Source organism: Lissotriton vulgaris, unplaced genomic scaffold (genome assembly GCF_964263255.1).
Source record: "Lissotriton vulgaris unplaced genomic scaffold, aLisVul1.2 SCAFFOLD_1615, whole genome shotgun sequence".
Taxonomy (NCBI): domain Eukaryota; kingdom Metazoa; phylum Chordata; class Amphibia; order Caudata; family Salamandridae; genus Lissotriton; species Lissotriton vulgaris.
In genome coordinates, this window is record NW_028249168.1 from 110,759 (window position 1) to 131,632 (window position 20,874).

At 46.8% G+C, this 20,874-nt stretch overlaps 1 protein-coding gene across 1 annotated transcript in view; it reads right to left on the reverse strand.

The window, feature by feature from the left end:
- The window catches only part of LOC147663682 (protein O-glucosyltransferase 3-like), a 107,632-nt gene that overhangs the window by 68,934 nt on the left and 17,824 nt on the right, over positions 1-20,874 (reverse strand). The window contains exons 2-4 of the mRNA XM_086950266.1: positions 18,628-18,831; positions 2,711-2,997; positions 360-576 (exon numbers count right to left, since the gene is read on the reverse strand). Coding sequence (XP_086806392.1) covers positions 360-576; positions 2,711-2,997; positions 18,628-18,831 — 708 coding nt within the window. The remainder of the gene's footprint in view (positions 1-359; positions 577-2,710; positions 2,998-18,627; positions 18,832-20,874) is intronic.

The following is a 20,874-nucleotide window of genomic DNA, read 5'->3' on the forward strand; positions in this document are numbered from 1 at the left end:
TATAACCAAGTTCGACTGTGCTTAACCTTCTTGTACACAAAAACATCTTGTACAAAAATAAAAATAAAACCTTAAAATTTGGAATTATTTCTTGCATGCCAGAGGCCTGGGGCGAGGCGCACCTTTAGAGACGTAAGAAGAGGTGTCTAGGGTGGCTGAGCAAGTGTGCCCTATTACCAGCTCTTCAGCTACACGACTGAATCCGTGTTTATCTGACAGTGTTGCTGTCCTTACCATGTGTGGAATTAGCAATTGAAAGGTTACCCAAATAATCAAAATGCTGTATGACCTTTTTCCATGTTTATCACCAGATCTGAGTTGGCAGATACTTGAGAAGAGCAGTTAAGTAAATGAATTACCTGTATTTCCTTGAATGGAGAGCAGGTCGTTAGTGACACCTCGTAGGGTTTCATATGTGGAATGGGTTATATCATACGTTGGTAGAATGATATCTCTCGAGTCGGTGGAGCCACACCAGGAAATGATTGGCAAGGGACCTGGGGTATCATTCATCTTCCTGTTTTCAACTGGCCAATCTCCAACATTAATGTAAAATTCAAAATCCGGCAGTCGTACCTAGTGCATGCAAATTACAAAAAAGAAAGTTACTATAGGGAATGCCGTTATTTGTAAAATAGATGCATATGTGAACACGAGTTGATAGGAAAACAGCATCAGACAACTGGGCGATACGATGTAAATCCTATAAATGTTTCTAAATGTAGTGTATTTTGTAAATGTAGTGTATTTTGTAAAGCGCACAGCTGCCCCAACGGGGCGTCCCGGCGCTGTATAACGCTGTGGAACCCTTCCTGGCTCTCCCTGTGGGATGCCCCTCCTGGGCACCCCCAAGGTGAAGCCAGGCATTCCAGTGTTGTAGGGGCCATTGTGGAGATTAAGCAAGCTATTGCCCAGAGTTGCAGCGTGGGACCCCATGATTAGAGTAGGCACCGAGGCGAGAATTATCAAGTCCGCGGACATTGAGCCCAAGACCCTGCCGCGTCGGGACTTGAACCCTGGTCCCGGGACTGATCTTGACTTGAACCCTGGTCCCGGGACTGATCTCTGCTTCAGAGTCTGCCGCTCTAACCAGTGAGCCATACTTCTCCACGTGTTTCAAAGTGCAAAGTACTACTTTACAAAGGAGTTCGCACACCAATAAAAAGCAACATTAATTTCAGCTCAAATGATAAAATGCTACACACTGCAATATTAGGTTCCTGTGGCGTGCACTGTAAAACATTGACCATATCAGTGACTATGCACGAAGAAGGAAGGTTTTATGGAATTTCTTGGCAAACGGGGAATGAAAGACGAACACAGCAGGCATACACTATTGTTAACCATCATAGGTTTGCCTAACATTTAAAACATAACCACAACATTCAGGACCCTCATCTAAAATTGATGAATTTATAGACCCAAAAATCAAAATTCCCAAAAATTGAACAGATGAAAAACTGACCAAAATAATCAAGAAATGTATTACTTTAATAGTGCTGCCATGAGGCTTGTGTCTGTTAAAGTGAAGAGTTTCTTTTACTAACAGGCACATGTGAAATCATAACTCGGCGAGTAAATCAAACACTGCAGAACAGGGTTAAAAAAACACATCTAAGAAGACATGCCCTGCCATGGCCCTGCACTTTATCACAGTGGTTTCAAATAAAGTAGGCGAACAGTCCTTTGGTGACTGTCCTCCCCACAGGGCTAACAAAAGCAACGCTTGGCAGCCTCCCCAGTTTCCAAACATATCTGCAAGGGAGGCCACACTGACCTGCACATTTTCAATAATCAGCATAATTACCTAAGGCAGTGTTTCTTAACCTGTGGTCCGTGAACCCCTGGGGTTCCGCAAAGCCTACTCAGCCCCCCCACCCCCCCAAGTCCTTAGGAAACTAAATAATAACAGAATAAAGAGTATAGAAGTAAAAAAGCCAAATGTACAATTTATATTTTTAAAACATTCTGTAAATGTGAAGGAATGTGAAATTGAAGGCTGAAAATTAAGTCAGAATCCTCAGATAGATTCATGAGAAAAATGTGCAGTGCATCAAACAGAATATAGTGTGGACGATGAGTGGCATCATTTTTATTTAGAAATGCTCCAACCTACCCATTAAAATTTAGATTTTTTTTTATTGGTTTGTAAATAAAATAAAATATTTCCTAATTTGTATATTTGTTTCACGAACGCTTGTTTCTGTATTTTTCTGTACTGTGTTGTATCTCAGATTATCAAAATTGCTTAGGCTAGGGACCACATGCAGTAATTACTCAGTGGTGGTCCCTGGATTACATGAATGATTCAGTTGAGGCCCCCGGGTCCCAGTAATGAATAAGTGAGGGTCCACGGAAGTCAATGGTTAAGAATCGCTGACCATGGGGAACACCGTAAATAGCCATTGGTGAATCATGGGGAAGCTACTTCAGGACTAATACAACAGTTTCACTGTGCGGGGTACCTACCTCTAGTCTCTTCCCAGAAATGAGACAGGTTTCTAATAATTAGATGGTTACATTTTGTGAACAAAAAAAATGCAATACTACAAAGGATGGGCAAAGTTAGTTCAGCTCAAAAACGAACTTTAACTTGAGAATACCACTGTTTTATCAAACATATAAAGAGGTTTTACTGGTGGCAAACCTATAAAATGGGAGAAGTGAATATTCTAAGTATTAGCTTTGAGTTAAAACGGAATACTGGTACCTTTCTGGCCAATGACAACAAAATCTCATCAGAAAACATTTTGAAATCTGTGTACTTCCCCAAGGCTCGCCGATATATTTTGTTGTTCAGGACAGTGTAATGTACAATCGCGCCCCGCTTTTCAGCAAACCTCTTTTTGACTTCGGTCAGCATCCGCAGCAGGTCTATGCTGGGAAAAGGTGCAAAGTCCTTTGTAACTTGGGGTTCCTCGGTTGGACAAGAAAGAGTTGTCTGCCAGATCCGAGGATCATCTTCTGGGCAGTCACAGTACTCGTGATAAACAGGCCCTGAAAATAAAAATCCACATTAATACCTTTTACAGTATCATAAGTAGTAATAGAAACTTTCCAAATTCTACTTCATGTTCATTGTTTTTTTTATATTTCTTTTTATTAAAATTTTAAAACATAAACAATAAAGAAAAAAAGGCAATACAATCATTCAAATGGTGAAGCGTCCTGTGAGGGAGGAAAGCATACAATTTTGATACGATCAACAACAGTACGGGATGGGGGACAGCAAGGGGAATTGCAAGTCAGGAGGCATCTTAGCTGAAACAGCAGTAGGAATGTCGGGTCAGGGGGAAGGTGGGGTAGTCACTACATGTGCAAGGGAGGTGTACATATTTCACCTCGGTAGGAGTTCCACTGGCCCCAGACTTTCCCCCATTTTCGAGGCTTGCCACGTGCAACGTATACCGTCTTCTCTCTAAACATGTACCAGTCCATATTTTCCTTCCATGCCAGAGCAGTGGGCGGCCTCTGGGATCCCCATAATTGCGCATTCTCTCTCTTGGCAATCATATTCCCGAGGGTCACCCACTGGGTCTGCGCCTCAGCACAATCAGTCGGCTCCCAAACATTCAACAAGCATCTCCTAGCTTCAGGCAACAACGCAACACCCGTGACCTCTGCCATAACTTCATGCACTCGATTCCAGAAACGCACGACCGCCGGGCACTCCCAGAGTATGTGGAGAAAAGTGCCCAAGAAGCCGCACCCACGCCTACACATCCCGTCCGAGGAATATCCCATGCTCATGTTCATTGTTAAAACTAGCATCCCCATTTGTGAGCAATCTCTCATGAAAAAACCACTACAAACCATAACCTTAGAATCACAGTTGCATGTTTACTTTTTTCATAGTAAATGTCCTTGCAAGTATCCTCCTTCTGATTTTTCTTCTCCCAGCAATGTTCCTATAATTCAGTAGTTTCATACTGCAAGTGTGCCCTATACCACAAATGCAAATAGGTTTCTGGGGCCTCAGCAGTTGAATATTAATTTAATGCATTGCTGTCAAACTGGTGTTTATCCATAAAACAAATCCATCAACATACAACAATTTTGTACAATATAATGACAATAAATGTAAACATCTAAGAAAGAGACATCTTAGAAAGTTACTAATGCTAATAACGTGTAATAATAATTCCACAACTTGTCTTTGCATCGAGTACTCCCATGTACAAATGGTTCACACTGACAGAAACGTCTTCAAATTTCCAGGCTTAACATTACGTGTCTGGATGCGGACCATAAAGCCAATGATGCCTATAATAGGCCAATAATGCTCATCATTATACCAGAGGCACCACTGTTCCAAAACAGGACTCCAAAAAATCCAAGGTGCCATAATGCCCAAATGATGTCAAAAGATTACCATTACTATGCAAGAACCACTACTATGCCAGAAACGGACACAATTATGCCACATATGAACCTCGTAAAATAGGAAGCACATATTTTTGGTGTTCTTAAGACTAGGCATAGCTTCCAAGGAGCAACCCTGTTTATCAGAGAGAAACACAATCCAATACACACAGAGCAACACATACACAAATGTGCACACAGGCATACACACACAGATGCCTGCTCAGTGAGGATCGGAAGAGAATCTCTGTTCTGGATCCAGCCCCTGATCTCCTCAACTCCTAGCCTATTCATGAACCGAACTCATACACTTTCTCTCTAGCTTCTACGAGCTAGAATGGAGGCACATTTAGGTGCCTCCACTCTGGCTGCTGGTGGTACCATTCTTTCCGGGCCCAGTATTCACACTCATATGGCCTGGTTAAGATGCGGGCTGGAACGGCTCCGACCATTGGTCGGAGCCCTCTAGCCCCCATTGTAATCGGCTGGTTGGATTCCTTTCCGACTTTCCTACCGCCCCCCACAGTATGGGGCAGCCCAAACCAGCCATTGGCTTTCCCTGCACTGCGAGAGACTTCATTTACCCTGATCATGTGCACCCTCACCTAAAACCAGAAATGGACTTGTGTGCCAGGAAAGGTAGGCCAGAGCTTGGCTTGACAATACAGTTGTCTGCAAGATGAATTGCAACCAATTCTTTAAAATACCCAGAGTGGATTTTGCCATCACCCAGAGAAGTATTACTCTCTCACATCATGCTGTTGGCTGCATCATCCCCCCCCCTTCCATTAAATGTTTCCATTGTAATGTAGGAGTATCAAAGTTGCATCTGAAAAGAATGCTGAATCGTCACACTGTTTGTCACATTCAATTATCTCCTAATGAAGAGTCTGTGTACCATGTGAGGCAAGTCATAGTGTTTATTGTAAGTCCAGGGTTACACACATCAGCCATGCAATAATTACTCCTCTCCTGGTTTCTCTCAGCATCAGCTGCCTTTCTTCTCTTTATGCGATTTTTACACAGGACTCAACTAAACATTTCATTACAGATGATGCCACACACAATACATTGAAAGCTGAATGAAATAATTTTTTGCTGCTTTTTTACCAGTTTTGGCAAAAGCAATAGGGCATGCATTAAAGTTATTTACCTGCTTGCAACACATTTAAACTACATATGTTGAATGCGTGTGCGCTCATACGTTGGCACATTAAAGCCAGACCTACTGGCTTTGTCAATGCTTGTGTATTTATTTCTAGTAAACGTTGAGTGCCTAGACAGTGCCCAAGCTCACAGTAATGCAAAGGCAATCCTGCCTCTTCTTTACACGAGTAGGAATCCTTTTTGCCTGTTCTGCACATTAAAACTGAAAACAGTTATAATTAGTCTTAAATACACTTGTGCTGTAGGATACATGCATACTTTTGTAGCAAAATTAAATGCAATGATTACTTATATTTTTTATTAAACGTTTTATTGCAAGCACATGGCTGCCATCTTTCGATAGTAGTTTGGAAGTCTTGATTCTATTTTGTGGCATAATTTTAAAATAAAAATGTAATGTCTCACCTTTATTTTGCCTCTTTCTGCTCTTTTACCTTGGAACCTCAGGGAGACCCTCAAGGCCCCGCCATCCCTGCAGGTTATCCCACCTCCTGAGTGAGCCGGCATTGCTCCGACATACAGGGAGAAACATGCAGATCCCGGTTTGTGAGACCAATCATTTGGCAGTGGGCAGGGAAACAGGTGAAACTTCTGCTTCCAGCATCCGTGAGCATTTTGCCAGCTCCCGGTTGCTGGAAGTCGAGTGTTTGCTCTGACTTGGCGAGAGCTATCAAAGCTCCTGCCAATTCACAGCAAACAGCTATGTCACAGGGATGGGCACCCCAGGACATAGCTGGCACTGACCTTGGGGGTGGTGGTCCCCAAGGCCATTATTGCCTCCAGTAGAGGAGAGTGCAACCCTCCTCTTTTCACAGGTCTGTCCCAGGGAGTTGGTGGTCCCCGGGGCTGAGAACAGCCCAGGAGAGAGGGCCGCACGGCTTCCTGCCTTCTTTAAAAAACAAAAGAAAGCCCTGGGAAGCTGAGGGTCCACGAGCCCCTGCTCTATATTTAAGTTATACCCGGGAGGGGAGCATTTCATTTTAAGACCCATGGAGGTGCTGGTTCCCGGGACTAGGGGGGGAGGGGGTCTGCAAGGCCCCCCTAAAGCATTTCATATGTAGTCCCGGGGTGGTGGTGGTCCCCGTGAGTTTCCAACCGGCCCCCGCTTCTTAATATAATTAGCCCGTGCCCGTGGGAGGTGGTGGTCCCTGGGGTATTTTAAAGGACTTGGAGAGGGGGGACCGTGAGCTTCCCCTCCATTTTTTAACTAATCTCTGCATACCCCTGGGACTTAACACTCCCAAGGCCTACAATTAAAACAAGTGCGGGAGACCACAATTTTTTTTTTAAATTAACGGCAATATTAGCAAGTATTTCAGGAAAATCCCAGTGAATTAAAAAAATAAATGCTTTTATGGCATGGGGGGATTCCAAGGGAACCCCAAGACCAAGGCTTGGGGGTCAGGGTATTCCTGTACTGCCCCCTTTTTTGGTATTTTTTCTCCGATATTTTTTGTGGGACTGTGCTGAAGCCAGGTCCTAAGATGGCAGCCCAGGCTTTCTGGTTGAAGTGTTGGCAGCTAATCAGAGCTCTGCATTTCCCTGCACAAACTTGTTATTATTTGTGAAATAGCCGCAAAAGCAGATAAACAAATTTGGATTTCCTTAAATTTCTCAACAACTACTAAACTGGTTTATACCAAATAACAAGAAGCACAATCTGCAGATCAAAAGCTCAGCTTTCTGTCAAATTTGGTATAATTCCGACAAGTGGTTCAGGCTGTAGTTGTGTCTAAAGCTCTTATGGGAATTAACCTAGGAAACACTGTTCCTGGCCCTCATTTTTCTTGGCCCCCTTTGATGGAATACCCCAAAACGTTCCATGTGCAACAGGAATCACCAGCGCACAAATTTGGGAACATTTTGTGAAGATTCGTCAAACGGCGTCAAAGATATAGTCAAGTCAAAAAATGCTTTTCTTTTGGAAACATGGTCCTAATTATAACTACCTACTGGCGTCTGCCAGTAGGAAATATATATATCTACACACTCGCACACACACACAGTATTTATGATTTTCTTATTACATGAGGCTAACAAATTAAATATCTCTCTGAGCCAGATTTTTAAAGAATGCATATAACAAAATCGAGGAAAAATCATGACAAGAAATGAATTCTTCAAAAACTAAAGCATTCAAAAATAATTAGCATAAAATGAGGGCAAACAAAATGTACACACAAAGTGATTACACACACACTCGCCCTCACACGACTACCACCAAATATTCAGTCACAAAGTAGCGAAGGATGCACACCATACAGACAGAAAGGATCTGCAGGGTTCACAGTGAGAGATGCTGACGCCCTAACAGTAACAGTCAAAGATCTATTCACACCTCTTCGAACGGCCTCGGTCAAGTCTCCTCTACTCACGAATTAGGATTCAACATGAATGAATGAAGGAACAAATGAGAAGGCATATGGGTATTACTAGAGAGTCCCAGCGCACATGCCAGGGTAGTATAATGAACATCACACATCACTAACATCCCAGGGTTGACCACTCGTTTGGTCCTTACCCTCTAAATAGTCTCTTATTCGCTATGAAGGGCTAGCGGAAGGATAAGCTGTGCCAATCACAGAAGGTTAGGAGGGATGTATGAAACCCTATTTATCAAATCCTATTTCTGTTTTCAAGAGCCACGAGATAAGAGATAGCAAAGGTAGTTGCAGGAGTATAAAGGACAGCAATTGTTAACCCTGGCTAACCACTACTGAAGTCATTGCCTCTATCCCATTGTTAGCGGACATGCTGCATTCTGGCCCAACTAGAAAGAGATAATCCTACAGGGAATACACTGTGTGAATTGATCATCAGGCAGATTAGAACTGAAGCTGCATGATAGAGCCGCAGAATAGAGGAAACGGGAAACAGATGAAGACAGAACATGTGGTGACTGGAGTACACAGAAAGTGTGAAATCAATTACTGAGATGAGATGGAGACCCAGAGCTTGAGTACTTCATTAGCTTGTCCTATATCCTTGATGAGGAAGCAGACGGTGGTTTCTGTGAATGTTACGTCCATCAGACCTGGCTGCGCCCGCTCCTTCCTCCCGACAGACGCAGCCAAGTTTGCAGACAGGAACGCACCTTGATGAACGTTTGACTACAGGGATTCTTGAGCCCTTCCTCCAAGGGGCCCATATGACCAGATAGTGGGATACTTATGGGCCTGGTGCATTAAAGGTTAACAAAGGTCAACCTTGTTGTTATTAGTGGCAGAGGAGTCCGTAGTTGCTACATATGGATCTCATTTTTCCATCCTGAAGAATGCCACAGCGAGTCCCTTGCTCACTGCACCATCAGGATTCAAGCAAGCCGGGCCGACGACGGCTGAAATGCCAGAAACCGGTCCCCGGAAGCTTGTCTCCTTTCTGGTGAAGAATTGGCTTGGTAGTTTAGTCTGCCCTGTTCCCATGATGCACTGGGCCAGGGACAGACTGATTTGCATATAGCCAGGTTCTGAGCTGGGATGGTGCAGTGAGCTAAATAACGGTGATGGATCAAGCCCTGATCTTTGGACTGGGTAAGAGTGGTCTGCTTAATTCAGACACTCTGTTCATCACCACCCCCTTTTCTGAATCGACAGAGACGCATGAGCGATCAGGCAAAAACATGTTGACAGTACAAGTGGTGATGAGGTACTAAATCCCCTTGTCTCCATGTTTGGTTTTAACAGCAAGTTATATTTCTAGTAAATATAAAGGTCTGTTTAGGATGTCACATTGGTTTTTAGTTTGTTTAGATCACGGGCCCATTTGTAGGTATAAGTGCCTCCCTGATTCCAGGGTGTAGGCCCGGTCTCCATCAAACCAGGTTTTTGGAGAGCTTGGGGTGTCCTATGATGAAGCATGACACCTGCTGGTGTGCAAGGTCATCTCGTCATATTTTTGTGTATGTCCAGTAGTAGATTGTTTCGGGTAGAATCATAAGGATATATAATAAACAAAATACAGTCTTGGTGGCTTTGTTGTGTATCAGGCCCCCACCCCACCCCCAAAAGGTAGGGGCCCTAGGCCAGGGTCTACTTTACCCATGCCTTAAAACATCTCTGAAAACTGTTAAACAAGAAACAAGCATTCTTGCCAGGGTGCTTCCTTACCTGAAAGAAATGCAAGTGTGTGTAATTGCTTAATCTGCAAATGTAAAGGGCGATTGGCAGCCGATACTGGCTTTAACTGGTGGAATCAGTTGAAGCTTTGTAATGTCACAGATGTTCTCTTTTTTAGTGGTAGAGGAGTTACCAGCTAAGCTGTCAAGCATGTGCCTTCAAAGAAAAGTTATATAAAAAAAATTGCATTACATACAGTCTGGGTATTACTAAAATCTATATTTTGGAACAACCATTTTATCTTAAAACGTTCTATTCGTTTTGTAGCATTTTGTACACTGTGTATAATGCAACTTATAAATAATGACGTACATATTCACAGAGCATTTTGTCTCAGACTGAGACCTCGTACCACTACAAAAGGCACAAGTCTCTATTCTCCACTACACCAATCAAAATTTAAATCTGTGACTCTCTGGTTAAACACAGACCTCTGCAGTGCATTAACTAACGAAGGTTTCATAATGTACTATAGTGCAATTTTCCCTAATTACCAGAACTTTTTTTTAAATGTATTTCTTATTTAAGCTGCATGTTATTTTAAATGTCGATATCTGAAAGTGAAAGGCCAAACAAACATCCAGAATATTTCGTTTTTTAGCCACACCTTTGACCCCACCTCCACACTCTTTGGCCCCACCCCCATTGCATTCAGCATTACATTTCCCATACTTTTTGCAATGCACTTTGACCGCTGATCTCTCTTAGGCTGTAATGATAGACAACCTATTAGTGTAGTGTAAATAGGGCAGAACCAGTTTCACTCTGTTTACAAAACACTGATGAACTGTCAAAAATAATTTTTGCAGCGGGACTGTGGACTGTAATCTGTGTGGGAGGGATCAAGAGAATTTCGTCTCTCGTCAATGAGTACCAATGGGGCCCACCAGCACAAATTAACCACTGCCTTGATGAGACTCCATGAGTCAATGTTATCCTAACAATATACGTAGGTGGGGCAATGCCAACAGCATGGCCGGTTGAAACGTGCCTCATACCCGCTCTGTAAGCAGATCATAATCCAACTTCCATGGGAAGTCCGACGGCCCGAATTCTGGCATCATTAGGTGTGTGAAGTGCCCGTCCTGCGGCGGAGGTCGACTTTCCATCTCCGGAAGGCGTGAAGAGGTGTTTATTCCACCTTGAGTCCCCAGAGACGGCCGGCTCCGTAGAAATGCCCAACATGGCGGCGGGAGGCGTGGCTACCGGCCGGGAGACGAGGTCTGCGGCCTAGTGGAGCTCCGCGACCAGTGAGCTGCCGTCCTGATTGCCCGCTTGCTGACTCTGGCCGCCGTGGGCTGTACTGCGAGACCGCAAGGTACGGATGAGCCTTTGTGCCCGGCTGTGACAAACGGCGATCGCTGGCTCCACACACCTGCTCGACTGGGAGCCGGTGCTGCCGGAGGCCTGCCGCTGCTGTTCAGCCGGGGACTCGATTGCGGAGATGGTCCGACGAGGGGGCTTACCTGACCGGAGGTATTCCTGGGAGCAGAGAACTTGCGGCGGACTCCGGACTGGCGGTGACTGCGACCGGAGTCTTTCCCCGACTGACAAGGTACAGGCAGCAGTGGCGGATGACGGCGGAGAGGCCCTGGGTGCAGGCAGGGAGCAGCCGGATTATGACCTTGGCCTGGGGAGGTCGCGGAACCGGGGTATGTCGTAGTGGTATGACCCTGTGAGAACTGACCCCCCTTCCCCACGACCCAAGGAGCGGGGCTCTGGGCGCTGCCTACCCAATACCACTTAGTGGAGGACTTCAGTGGGCGTCTGCGAGGCACCGGCTCTCTGGTCAACACTGGACATCCCGGTGGGTGCTGCCCTGTGGAGACAGTATGGGCGGACGAGCTCTGTCCAGGCCCCGCAGAATGATGTGGCGAGCCTACTGTTGCTAGGATCCTTCAGCAGACTGCTCCCTGGGGAGGGGGAGCGCTGAGAGCTTGCCCGACGCTGCCTGGCAACACTGAAGACGGAGGTAGGTCCGGTAATAGGAACTGTGGGACGACGTACGCCTGACCCTCCGGGGCCCGCTGCGTTTGGCGGCTTGCCTGCCCCCCTCCAACGTGCCAGGGCACTGGGTTCACACCTGCCGTGCTCCTATGGTCTTTGTGCCCTCCGTCACCCCCATTCCGAGACCGGGGATAGAAGCCAGTCGGGCCTCAAATAAAGGGCCCAAACTCGCCCGGACCCCCCACGGGCCCGCGCGCGCCCTCCTGCTCTCCGGGGACGCGTGGTGCGCCTGAACTGAGTGTGGTAGCCCGACAGCACTACCATTCGGCGTGCGGGGCATTCTTGGAGAAGTTGGTGGTGCCCTGCCTGCTCGCCTGTGACACGCCATTGAGGACGCGGACTGCGGCGGTCTTCCGCGGAGTGGGGGGGGGGGACGTCAGCCCTGCAGCGCCATAATAACCATAGGGAAGGCCGGGAGCCCCGGAGGAGAGACGGTGGAACTCAGGGATCCAGACAGCGAGGATCTCGACTGCGGCCGTCGGGTGGACAGCCACCGCTGATTCCAGTCGCCGGGGGCGCGACATCTCCCACCACCTGCTGTGCCCGAGGGGCTGCGACTGCAACGAGAGGGGAGCACCCGGTTGGCATTCCAAGCCACGATGGGGAAGGAAGACCCGATTCTCAAACCTCCAAAGCAAGGCACCATGGAGAGGTACGCATTGACGGCCCAACCCCCTGCAGTGGACACAGCGGGAGCCCGCTCCGACACGGAACTGCTGATGGGGGCCATACAGGCGTCAAGAGAAGATATTCAGGCGTCCCGGAGCGTCCTGGAAACCAAAATAGGAGAAGTGGGCTCAGAGGTCACCCTCCTGCGCCAGGATTTTCGCAATCTGACAGAGAGAGTCACCACAGCGGAGAACAGACTAGGGGACGTCGAGGACACCATTCGGTCGCTGCGGACCGATGTCACTGAGCTCCGAGAATCTCACAAGCACCTGCAATGGCGGGTGGACGATGCCGAAAACAGGGCTTGCCGCAACAACCTCCGTTTTGTGGGATTAAGAGAGGGTATCGAAGGGGCCAACATGGAGGCATTCCTGCGGAACTGGCTATAGGAGACCTTCCCCGTGGCACAAGTCTCGCCATGCTTCATAATCGAGAGGGCTCATAGAGCGCTGTTGGTGAAACCCCTGGTGGGCGCGAGACCGAGGCCTGTCATAGCCCGCTTTTTGAACTTTGCCGACCGAGACCTGTTCCTAAGAGAAGCCAGGAAAATGGGGGAGATCAGGCTGGACAATGCTACTATAATGATCTTCCCGGATTATAGCCAAGAGGTGCAGAAACTGAGATGCTACTTTGACTCGGTAAAGGCGAAATTAAGAGACCTCCGACTCCAATACATGCTACTGTTCCCGGCAAAGTTGAAGGTTCATGTACAACGGAAAAACCTTTTTCTTCATGAGCCCAGAGGAGACGTGGCAATCGCTGGAAGAACGACCCCTGTTTCGGAAATCTGAAACTCAAGGACGTGGGGCTGACGGACATCTGCCGGCCTCGGCCGCAGACTGGGAACAACCGAAATCGCAGCGAACGAGTAATGCAAGGGGCGTCAAGAGAGTGAACACTACACCACTTCCAGCAAAACCTGCGACAACGAGACGGAAGAACAACTCTACTTCTATTGACATGGGACAGCTCTCGGGATCCCGATTCCAAGGCCTGGCTGGGAAGGACAGATCCGAGGGGGAGGAAGAACCCGGGGGGGAGCCCTCGGATGGCGAGGACGACAAGGAACATTCGATACACCCCCTAGTGATAGCCATCAATAAGATGGAGCAAGAGCCGACGACGGAGGTGGGGGCCTCACCCGGAGATGTACAAGACTCGCACTCCTGAGGGAATACAATCTCGAACTATGGAGAGGCGGCTTAGAGCGGAGAGACACGCAAGTTGACAAGTCCCAGTTTATTTTGTATTTGTCTATCCTACCGGATTGTACTGTATAGAGGACTCAGTTTCATTGCTTGCCAACTACTCTGGGTACGGCAGGGCACTGTGGGCAGTACAGCTAGAGTTTTAAGGATAGACTAGTTGAGGGTTTTTTCTTCTAGGGGGGGCGACAGACCCTTACCGCCCGAAAGTCCTGTAAGTAACTTGTAGTGCAGCTGGGATGGACGGGGGGGGACAGGGTGGGGAGGGGGAGGGCAGGGTCAGGGGTTGTTGAATAGTTCAGTTGGTGGGGTGGGGGGGGGGGGGGGGAGTTGGTTGGGGGGAGGGGAAGGCAGTCATGTACATGCAAATACACATTTCAGTGCTCCACGATACACTTCTACACCAGAGGCTGATCGTACCTTTCAATTTGTGGGTTTGAATGGAGGGTGACAACGACACACAACGTGGAGACCACAGGGGGTTCAGTGTCTTGACGTGGAATGTAAACAAGCTTGGTAACAAGATCAAGAGGGGGCTGGTGAACTCATACATTAAATGACAGAACACAGACATAATCCTCTGTTGCAGGAAACTCATCTCAAAGGGACTAACTGCGCCTTTTTAGCTAGGGGTAGGCACAAATTACTGGCACATGCGGGCTACACCACTGACTCGAGAGGGGTTGCCATCATTGTAAAGAAGACCACCCAGTTCTGCATTACCCGCTCATGGATAGATCCACTGGGGACCTATGTGGGGGTTAAGGGAACGTGGAATCGACGTACATACACGATTATTTCTGTATATTCCCCCCCCCCCCCCCCGAAGCTACAGGCGAACACCCTCAGGAGCCTAGCTGATATACTCCTAGACACAGCTGACACCATCCAAATACTAGGGGGAGACTTCAATGACGTCATGGATTTGGGGCAGGACCGGACAGGAACCACGCCCAGGGTGGGAGCCCGGACCCCCCTGTCCCAACTGATCGCCACTATAGGATTCACAGATGTTTGGAGATGGTTGCACCCCACTCAGAGGGCCTACTCCTATTATTCGGGCGCGCATAGGGTATTCGACTATGTATTTGTGTCTAGGCAATACTTGACCGTAGATGACACTGCGGAGAACAACGCAAGGGGGATTTCCGACCACTCCCCATTGCTGGCCAGGATGGGATTGGATCGGAGTACAGAAAGGGCTTCCTGGCGCCTGGCAGCATGGGACTTGCAAAACGCAGACGTCCTGAGAGGCTTGAGGGCAGATTTGATGCTATATATTGCAGAAAACGAGGGAACTGTCGATTCGAGTGTGACCTTCTGGGAAGCACTGAAGCCAGTGATGCGGGATAGGATACAAAACAGGCTAGCGGAGGAACGGAGAAAACTCCATTCTGAGGTAGCGGTAGTGGAGGCGGATATCCTGGAGCTAGAGAGGGACTACCAGGCGTCAAGGAATAATGAGACTTTCAGGAGACTACTTGACCGACAGAAACACTATAGAGAACTAGTGACTGGAGAGGCTAAAACTCAGGCCCTGGCCACCCTCCATCGCCTCTACGATGTGGGGGACAAGTCGGGCAAACTATTGGCATGGCTGAGCAAAAAGGAACGTGCAGCCCGATGGGTGGAACAAATTAGGGACTCTGATGGGACGATTGTCAGGTCTGACGTCCGAATTGCTGAGGCATTTGCCACGCACTATGAACTCTTCTACACGGCTAGGAATCTAGGGACTCGCGAAGATGCCCTACAGTATCTGGAGCAAGCGGACCTGCCAACCCTGTCTCCTGAGGCCCTTAAGGCACTGGAGTACGACATTACCTTAGCTGATATATCTGGCGCCATGGCCAGACTGCGCCCAGGCAAAACGCCGGGGCCCAATGGCTTCCCGGCTGAGTTTTTCAAACGCGCGGCGGACCTCCTGGTCCGCCATCTGAAGGGACTCTTCGAAGGCGCCCTGCAGGAAGAGGGTCTCCCCCCCGACTTTGCCGCGGCAACAATCATCCCAATCTATAAAGAGGGAAAACAGAGGGAAGATTGCGCGTCCTACCGCCCCATTTCTTTCCTTAACACGGAGGTGAAACTCCTGGCGACCATCCTGGCGCAACGCTTAAGATCAGTGATACCTGATCTTGTACACCTGGACCAGACGGGATTTCTCCCAGACAGGGCCACTAGATTGAACCTCCGGCGTTCCCACAACTGGCTACAGGAGGTGAAAGATAGGGAGGAACCCCATTGGTTTCTTTCCCTCGACGCCGAAAAGGCCTTCGATGCCGTTCACTGGCCGTTCCTCGAGGGTATATTGCAGAAGTTCGGCTTTGGACCGAAGTACCAGAAATGGGTACAGCTCCTGTACACAGGCCCTAGGGGCAGAGTCAGAGTGAATGGGAGGATGTTACGGGAGTTCCAGATCCAAAGGGGAACCCGACAGGGATGCCCCCCGTCCCCCCTCCTCTTTGCACTCACTATTGAAGCGCTGGCCGCTAGAATCCGACAAAATGTAGACATCAGAGGTTTGGGGAGGACTGAGATGGACTCCGCACAAGAGAAAATATCTTTATATGCGGATGATATCCTGTTGTATATTACAAGACCTGAGACGACCATGCCGGCACTGTTCCACGAATAAGAGCGATACGGTACCCATGAAGGATACCGAATCAATTGGCACAAATCGATCCTTTATGACCCCAGGGGGCAGGGCGACTGGGTGACACTCCCAGGGCAATTACTGACTACAGTGGAGGGCTTTCAATATCTCGGAGTCTATATAACCCTTGACAGAACACTATCGTTCCAACGTAACCTGGAGCGCATTATCTTGAACTCCATTGCAGATATGGACCGCTGGAGGCAGCTCCCACTCACACTTCTAGGCAGAGCGGCCATGTATAAGATGATTATCCTACCCAAGTACCTATATGCCCTACAGAATGAGTACTATCTGCTCCCAGGGACTGTGCTTTCCAGAATACATGCAGATCTGAGGGCTTTCCTCTGGCTGGGTAAGCAACTTAGAGTGGCGCTAACTGGTTGGAGTAGTGTGGCTCACTGGTTAGAGGCGGCAGACCCGGAAGCAGAGGTCGGCCCTGGACCAGGGTTCAATTCCCGATGCGGCAGGGTGTTGGGCCAATGTCAGCGGGCTCGATAAATCTCGCCTTCCGTGCCACTCTAACCATGGGTTCCACTCAGCAACTCTAGGCAATAGCTTGCTTAATCTCCACAAACGGCCCCATCAACGCCGGGGATGCCTGGCTTCACCTTGGGGGTGCCCAATAGGGACCATCTCACCGGGAAAGCCAGGACAGGTTCCCCAGCGTTATACAGCGCCAGGAAACCTACGGGTAGCAGTGCGCTTTACAAGCTCAAATACATTTACATTTACATTTACTCTACAGAGACACCAATACAGCGGGGGGATCTCCCTACCGAATCTGGAGGCCTACTATTGGGCAGAACATTTTGCCCCAATTAATGACTGCTGCACGCCCCAGCGGAGCACCCCACTTATGCCCTTGAAAGACACAAAATGTCATCGCGAAACTTACTGTACTATCTTTATGGGGGCACTTGACGGGAGCCGCTCCTCCCAGCAACGGTCATCACCCTACTCTCATGGAATAAAGCTACAAAATGCACGGGATGGGAGAAGACGCCCACATGGCAGACGCTGATTTGGCACTGCAGGTGGTTAACAGAACTAAACAAACTGAAAGGCTTTCAAAAATGAGATGATATAGGCATCTCCACCATAGGGGACGTGATCGCTAAGGGGGCACTGAAATCCTTTATGACATTAAAGACGGAATTTGGCTTACATCCCTCACAGTTTTTCAAATACGCGCAGCTGCGACATGCTTGGCAGGCTCAGAACATCCAACTGACCGGGCTTCCGGAGTATGCGCCATTAGAGGGACGTCTGCTACAGGAACAAATACAGGGGAAAGCAGTCTCACTCACATATTAAACTTTAACAAACAACATGCTTGGCGATCTGGCGAAACTTAGACGGACACAGGAAGCTGAGGTGGGAGTCATGGACGATCTAGACTGGGACATAGTATTAATGCATCCCAGGGATGTAGCAATTAAGTCCAGATTGCGCCTTATCCAATTTAATGTGCTCCACAGAACTTACTACGATAGGGTGCGACTCTATAGGATGGGGAAAACGGATGACAAGAGATGCCTTAGATGTACACTAGAGGACGGAGACTTTTACCACCTTATGTGGACATACGCCTCGATTCGCCACTACTGGACTCACATTTTCATGGAACTGAGTGAGGTCGTGGGGATCCCTCTCCAGCCGGAACCCAGACTGGCCCTGTTGGGTATGACTAATGACGTCGACCTCACGAGACCGCTACTAACCATTCTGGTGCTGGCTCTAGTGGTGGCGAAAAGAGACATAGCAAAATACTGGGGGTCTCCGGAACCGCCGGAACTAGAGGAATGGAGGAGAGGGCTGGACATGTACATGGCAGCCGAGAGAGTGACTTACAAGGCTAGGGGGTGCCCGAAGAAGTTCCGTAGGGTCTGGTCCAAATGGAGACACTATCATGGTTTGGATGGGGGGCTTTGAGGGATGTGTTTTATGTACCAAATTGCACAATTCCATGAGAACACACGGGAGGACTTTAACTAGGATGCTACGGGGTGATTATACGAAGCTGTTATTGGTGTCGAGTTGCCTTGCAACGAACTTTGACAGAAATGTACAACTCTGGGGGGGGGGGGGGATCTGGATATGTGTGCAGTTAATTACATGATTGCGATGTTGTGTTATGAAAAAATGCAAATAAAAATATTTATTAAAAAAAACAATATATGTAGGTTCATGTTTCAAGCAGTCGATATTGTGTCATACAACACATTAAAATGTAACGCTCATTGCACAACTTTAAAAAAAGGCACGTGACACCTCAATCCCAAATGTAATCAAACAGCTGACATCCAAAAAAATACAGGCATGCAGCATTTAATACATAAGCAAACGTACGTCTAGGAGAAGCACTATCCGAACGCAGTAATGCTTCTCACTGTGCCAAACATGATGTTTTATTATAATACAATGATAAATAGTCTTGAATTACCTTTCAAAATGTAAGGTGATTGGGCCACGTGTTGGTCACCATAGAGTACTTCAATAATCATGCCTTCGTTTACACTTCCATACATCCGATACCGCATAAGGAATGACCCATCATTCCGGTCTAAAGGGTCAGGCACATGAATTCTGATGTATTCTTTTGGTGAAATTGATTTGATGGATACTTTAAAGGTTTTCTGTCCTGTTCCTGAAAAGAAAAACAAACTGTTCATGTTAGGAAATAGGTTTCTACAGAGAGAGAGTGGTCCACAGGATAATCCAAGTCCATATCAGTTTTCACATAATTTTTGTAATGGAAACCCACTCAAAAAAACTCTGGACCTCTTGAGTTTTTGAACAGTAAAGTCTTAAAGGGGGTAATGAGTGTGTTTAGCATCAAATCTTAAAGTCCTTAGGCTCAATCCTTGTTTATATAGTCAGAGTCAGAAGTCCATATTGTGTAGAAAAGTTGCTCTTTATTTGTTTAGATAAAAACATGAACAGCCGACACGTGTTTCGCCCCTATGGCGATTTGCGCCAGGGCTTTTTCAAGGCTGTAAAAGATCAAAATTACATATATGAAAGTAAATGGTTTAAAAGAGATAACCTTCGACCCCAATACACGTGAGAAGGATTGAAAAGGAAACGCGAATGGTGCGAGATAGAAAGAGCTAGTATAGTTTCTGATTTGTGATCAGTGAAGAGGTAAGCCCCAGTGGTAAGTTAAGAACATAAAAGAAAGTGGATGCATGAGAGCAAGAACCATTAACCACTGTGATTTTGATACGTGAGTGTTTTGAGAATTTTGTATAAAATTCATAAGAGTGATAATTCAGGTTATTGACAGAAGAAGGAATTCAGGAAGATCAAACTTAAACAGTTATAAACCGAATGGTGTAGTTCCAAAAAGTGACCAAAATGACATGCCAGAGGGATGAAGAGCGAGAGGAAAGATTTTACAGTTACTACTGCATACCTATTTACAATATATTTTGTTCTTTACAGTTCTTCATCATTAGTGCTAGTTTCCAAAACAAAATCCGTTTTTTCAATCTGTTAATACAACATTTACATTTTTAGAAAATTTTCCACGCTATATTCATAAGATTGCATCTAAACATATTTCTTTAACTCATAATGATTCAGTTTTAAGGTACGATATATTACTGCAAACATCTCATTGCCTTATCTCCACAGTACTGGTCATGCAAGCCATTATTTGTATTCTCGGGTATTAACATATGTAATGCAGGTTAAATTCAGTCACAGTGCATAGCGATGTATCAAGTTAAGTCAGAGCGGTGAACTTGAGTGAGATAAGTCATCTTTTGTTATTGATTCAGAAGTTTATAGCACTTAGTCAAAAAGGAAGGGGACAATGTATTTTAAGTTTATAAATCAGCTGGTTATTCACTTGGAGAGGTGTATATAGTCTAGCATGGCGAATGCAATTTATGGTGTTAGTAAGCTATTGTGCTAGCAAGGTTTTAAAATACCAGAGTGTAATCTTTACACGGAAGAAAAATGGTCCGGTATTTATGCAAGGTGCGGTAGCACGACCACAGCGGGTTTTAGAGCTGTTGTGCTAGCAAGGTTTTACAATGCCGGCTTACGATCTTCGTGCAGAAGGAATAGTGGTCCAGTATTTGGGCAGGGTGCGGTGCAGTATCACGGACACAGCTAGGTTTTAACAAAAGGAAGGGTTGTCCATTGCGGCAAATTGTACCACTTACTTGTGAGGGTAAAATCCCTAAAGTGCTTTGTCGGCAGCCTGCTGGGTAATCCTTCCACTTTCGCGATCTGTGTGTTTGCTGGGTGCTGCCGCTTTTGAACCGGAAGGGAAGATAATGACCCGGAAGAAAGGGTCCGTGTTTTGGTGCAGGGGGAGTGTTTATTTACTTTATTCCTTGTACTTCGGAGGGGGAATCACAGGGTGTGTGGTCTAAATTGGGTAGACTCAGTGTTATTAAATAATTGATCATGTTACTTTATTCGTTTTTCATGTCTATGTTATATCGTCAGTTGACCCGGAGGTTGAAAGCATGCTGACGTATTTTTGGTCATAATCAAAAACGGACTTGTTTAGGCGTCGGATCGTATTTTTTAGCTACGCCATTTTAGAATGGTATTTTTTCGATCAATTCTTTGATTAATAGTAGCAATGGACAAAAACAAGTGTCCGTAAGACAACGTATTGTTACATCGATTGCAAAGGAGGGGAGTTTGAAAAAGGTAATGTTATGTTCTAATA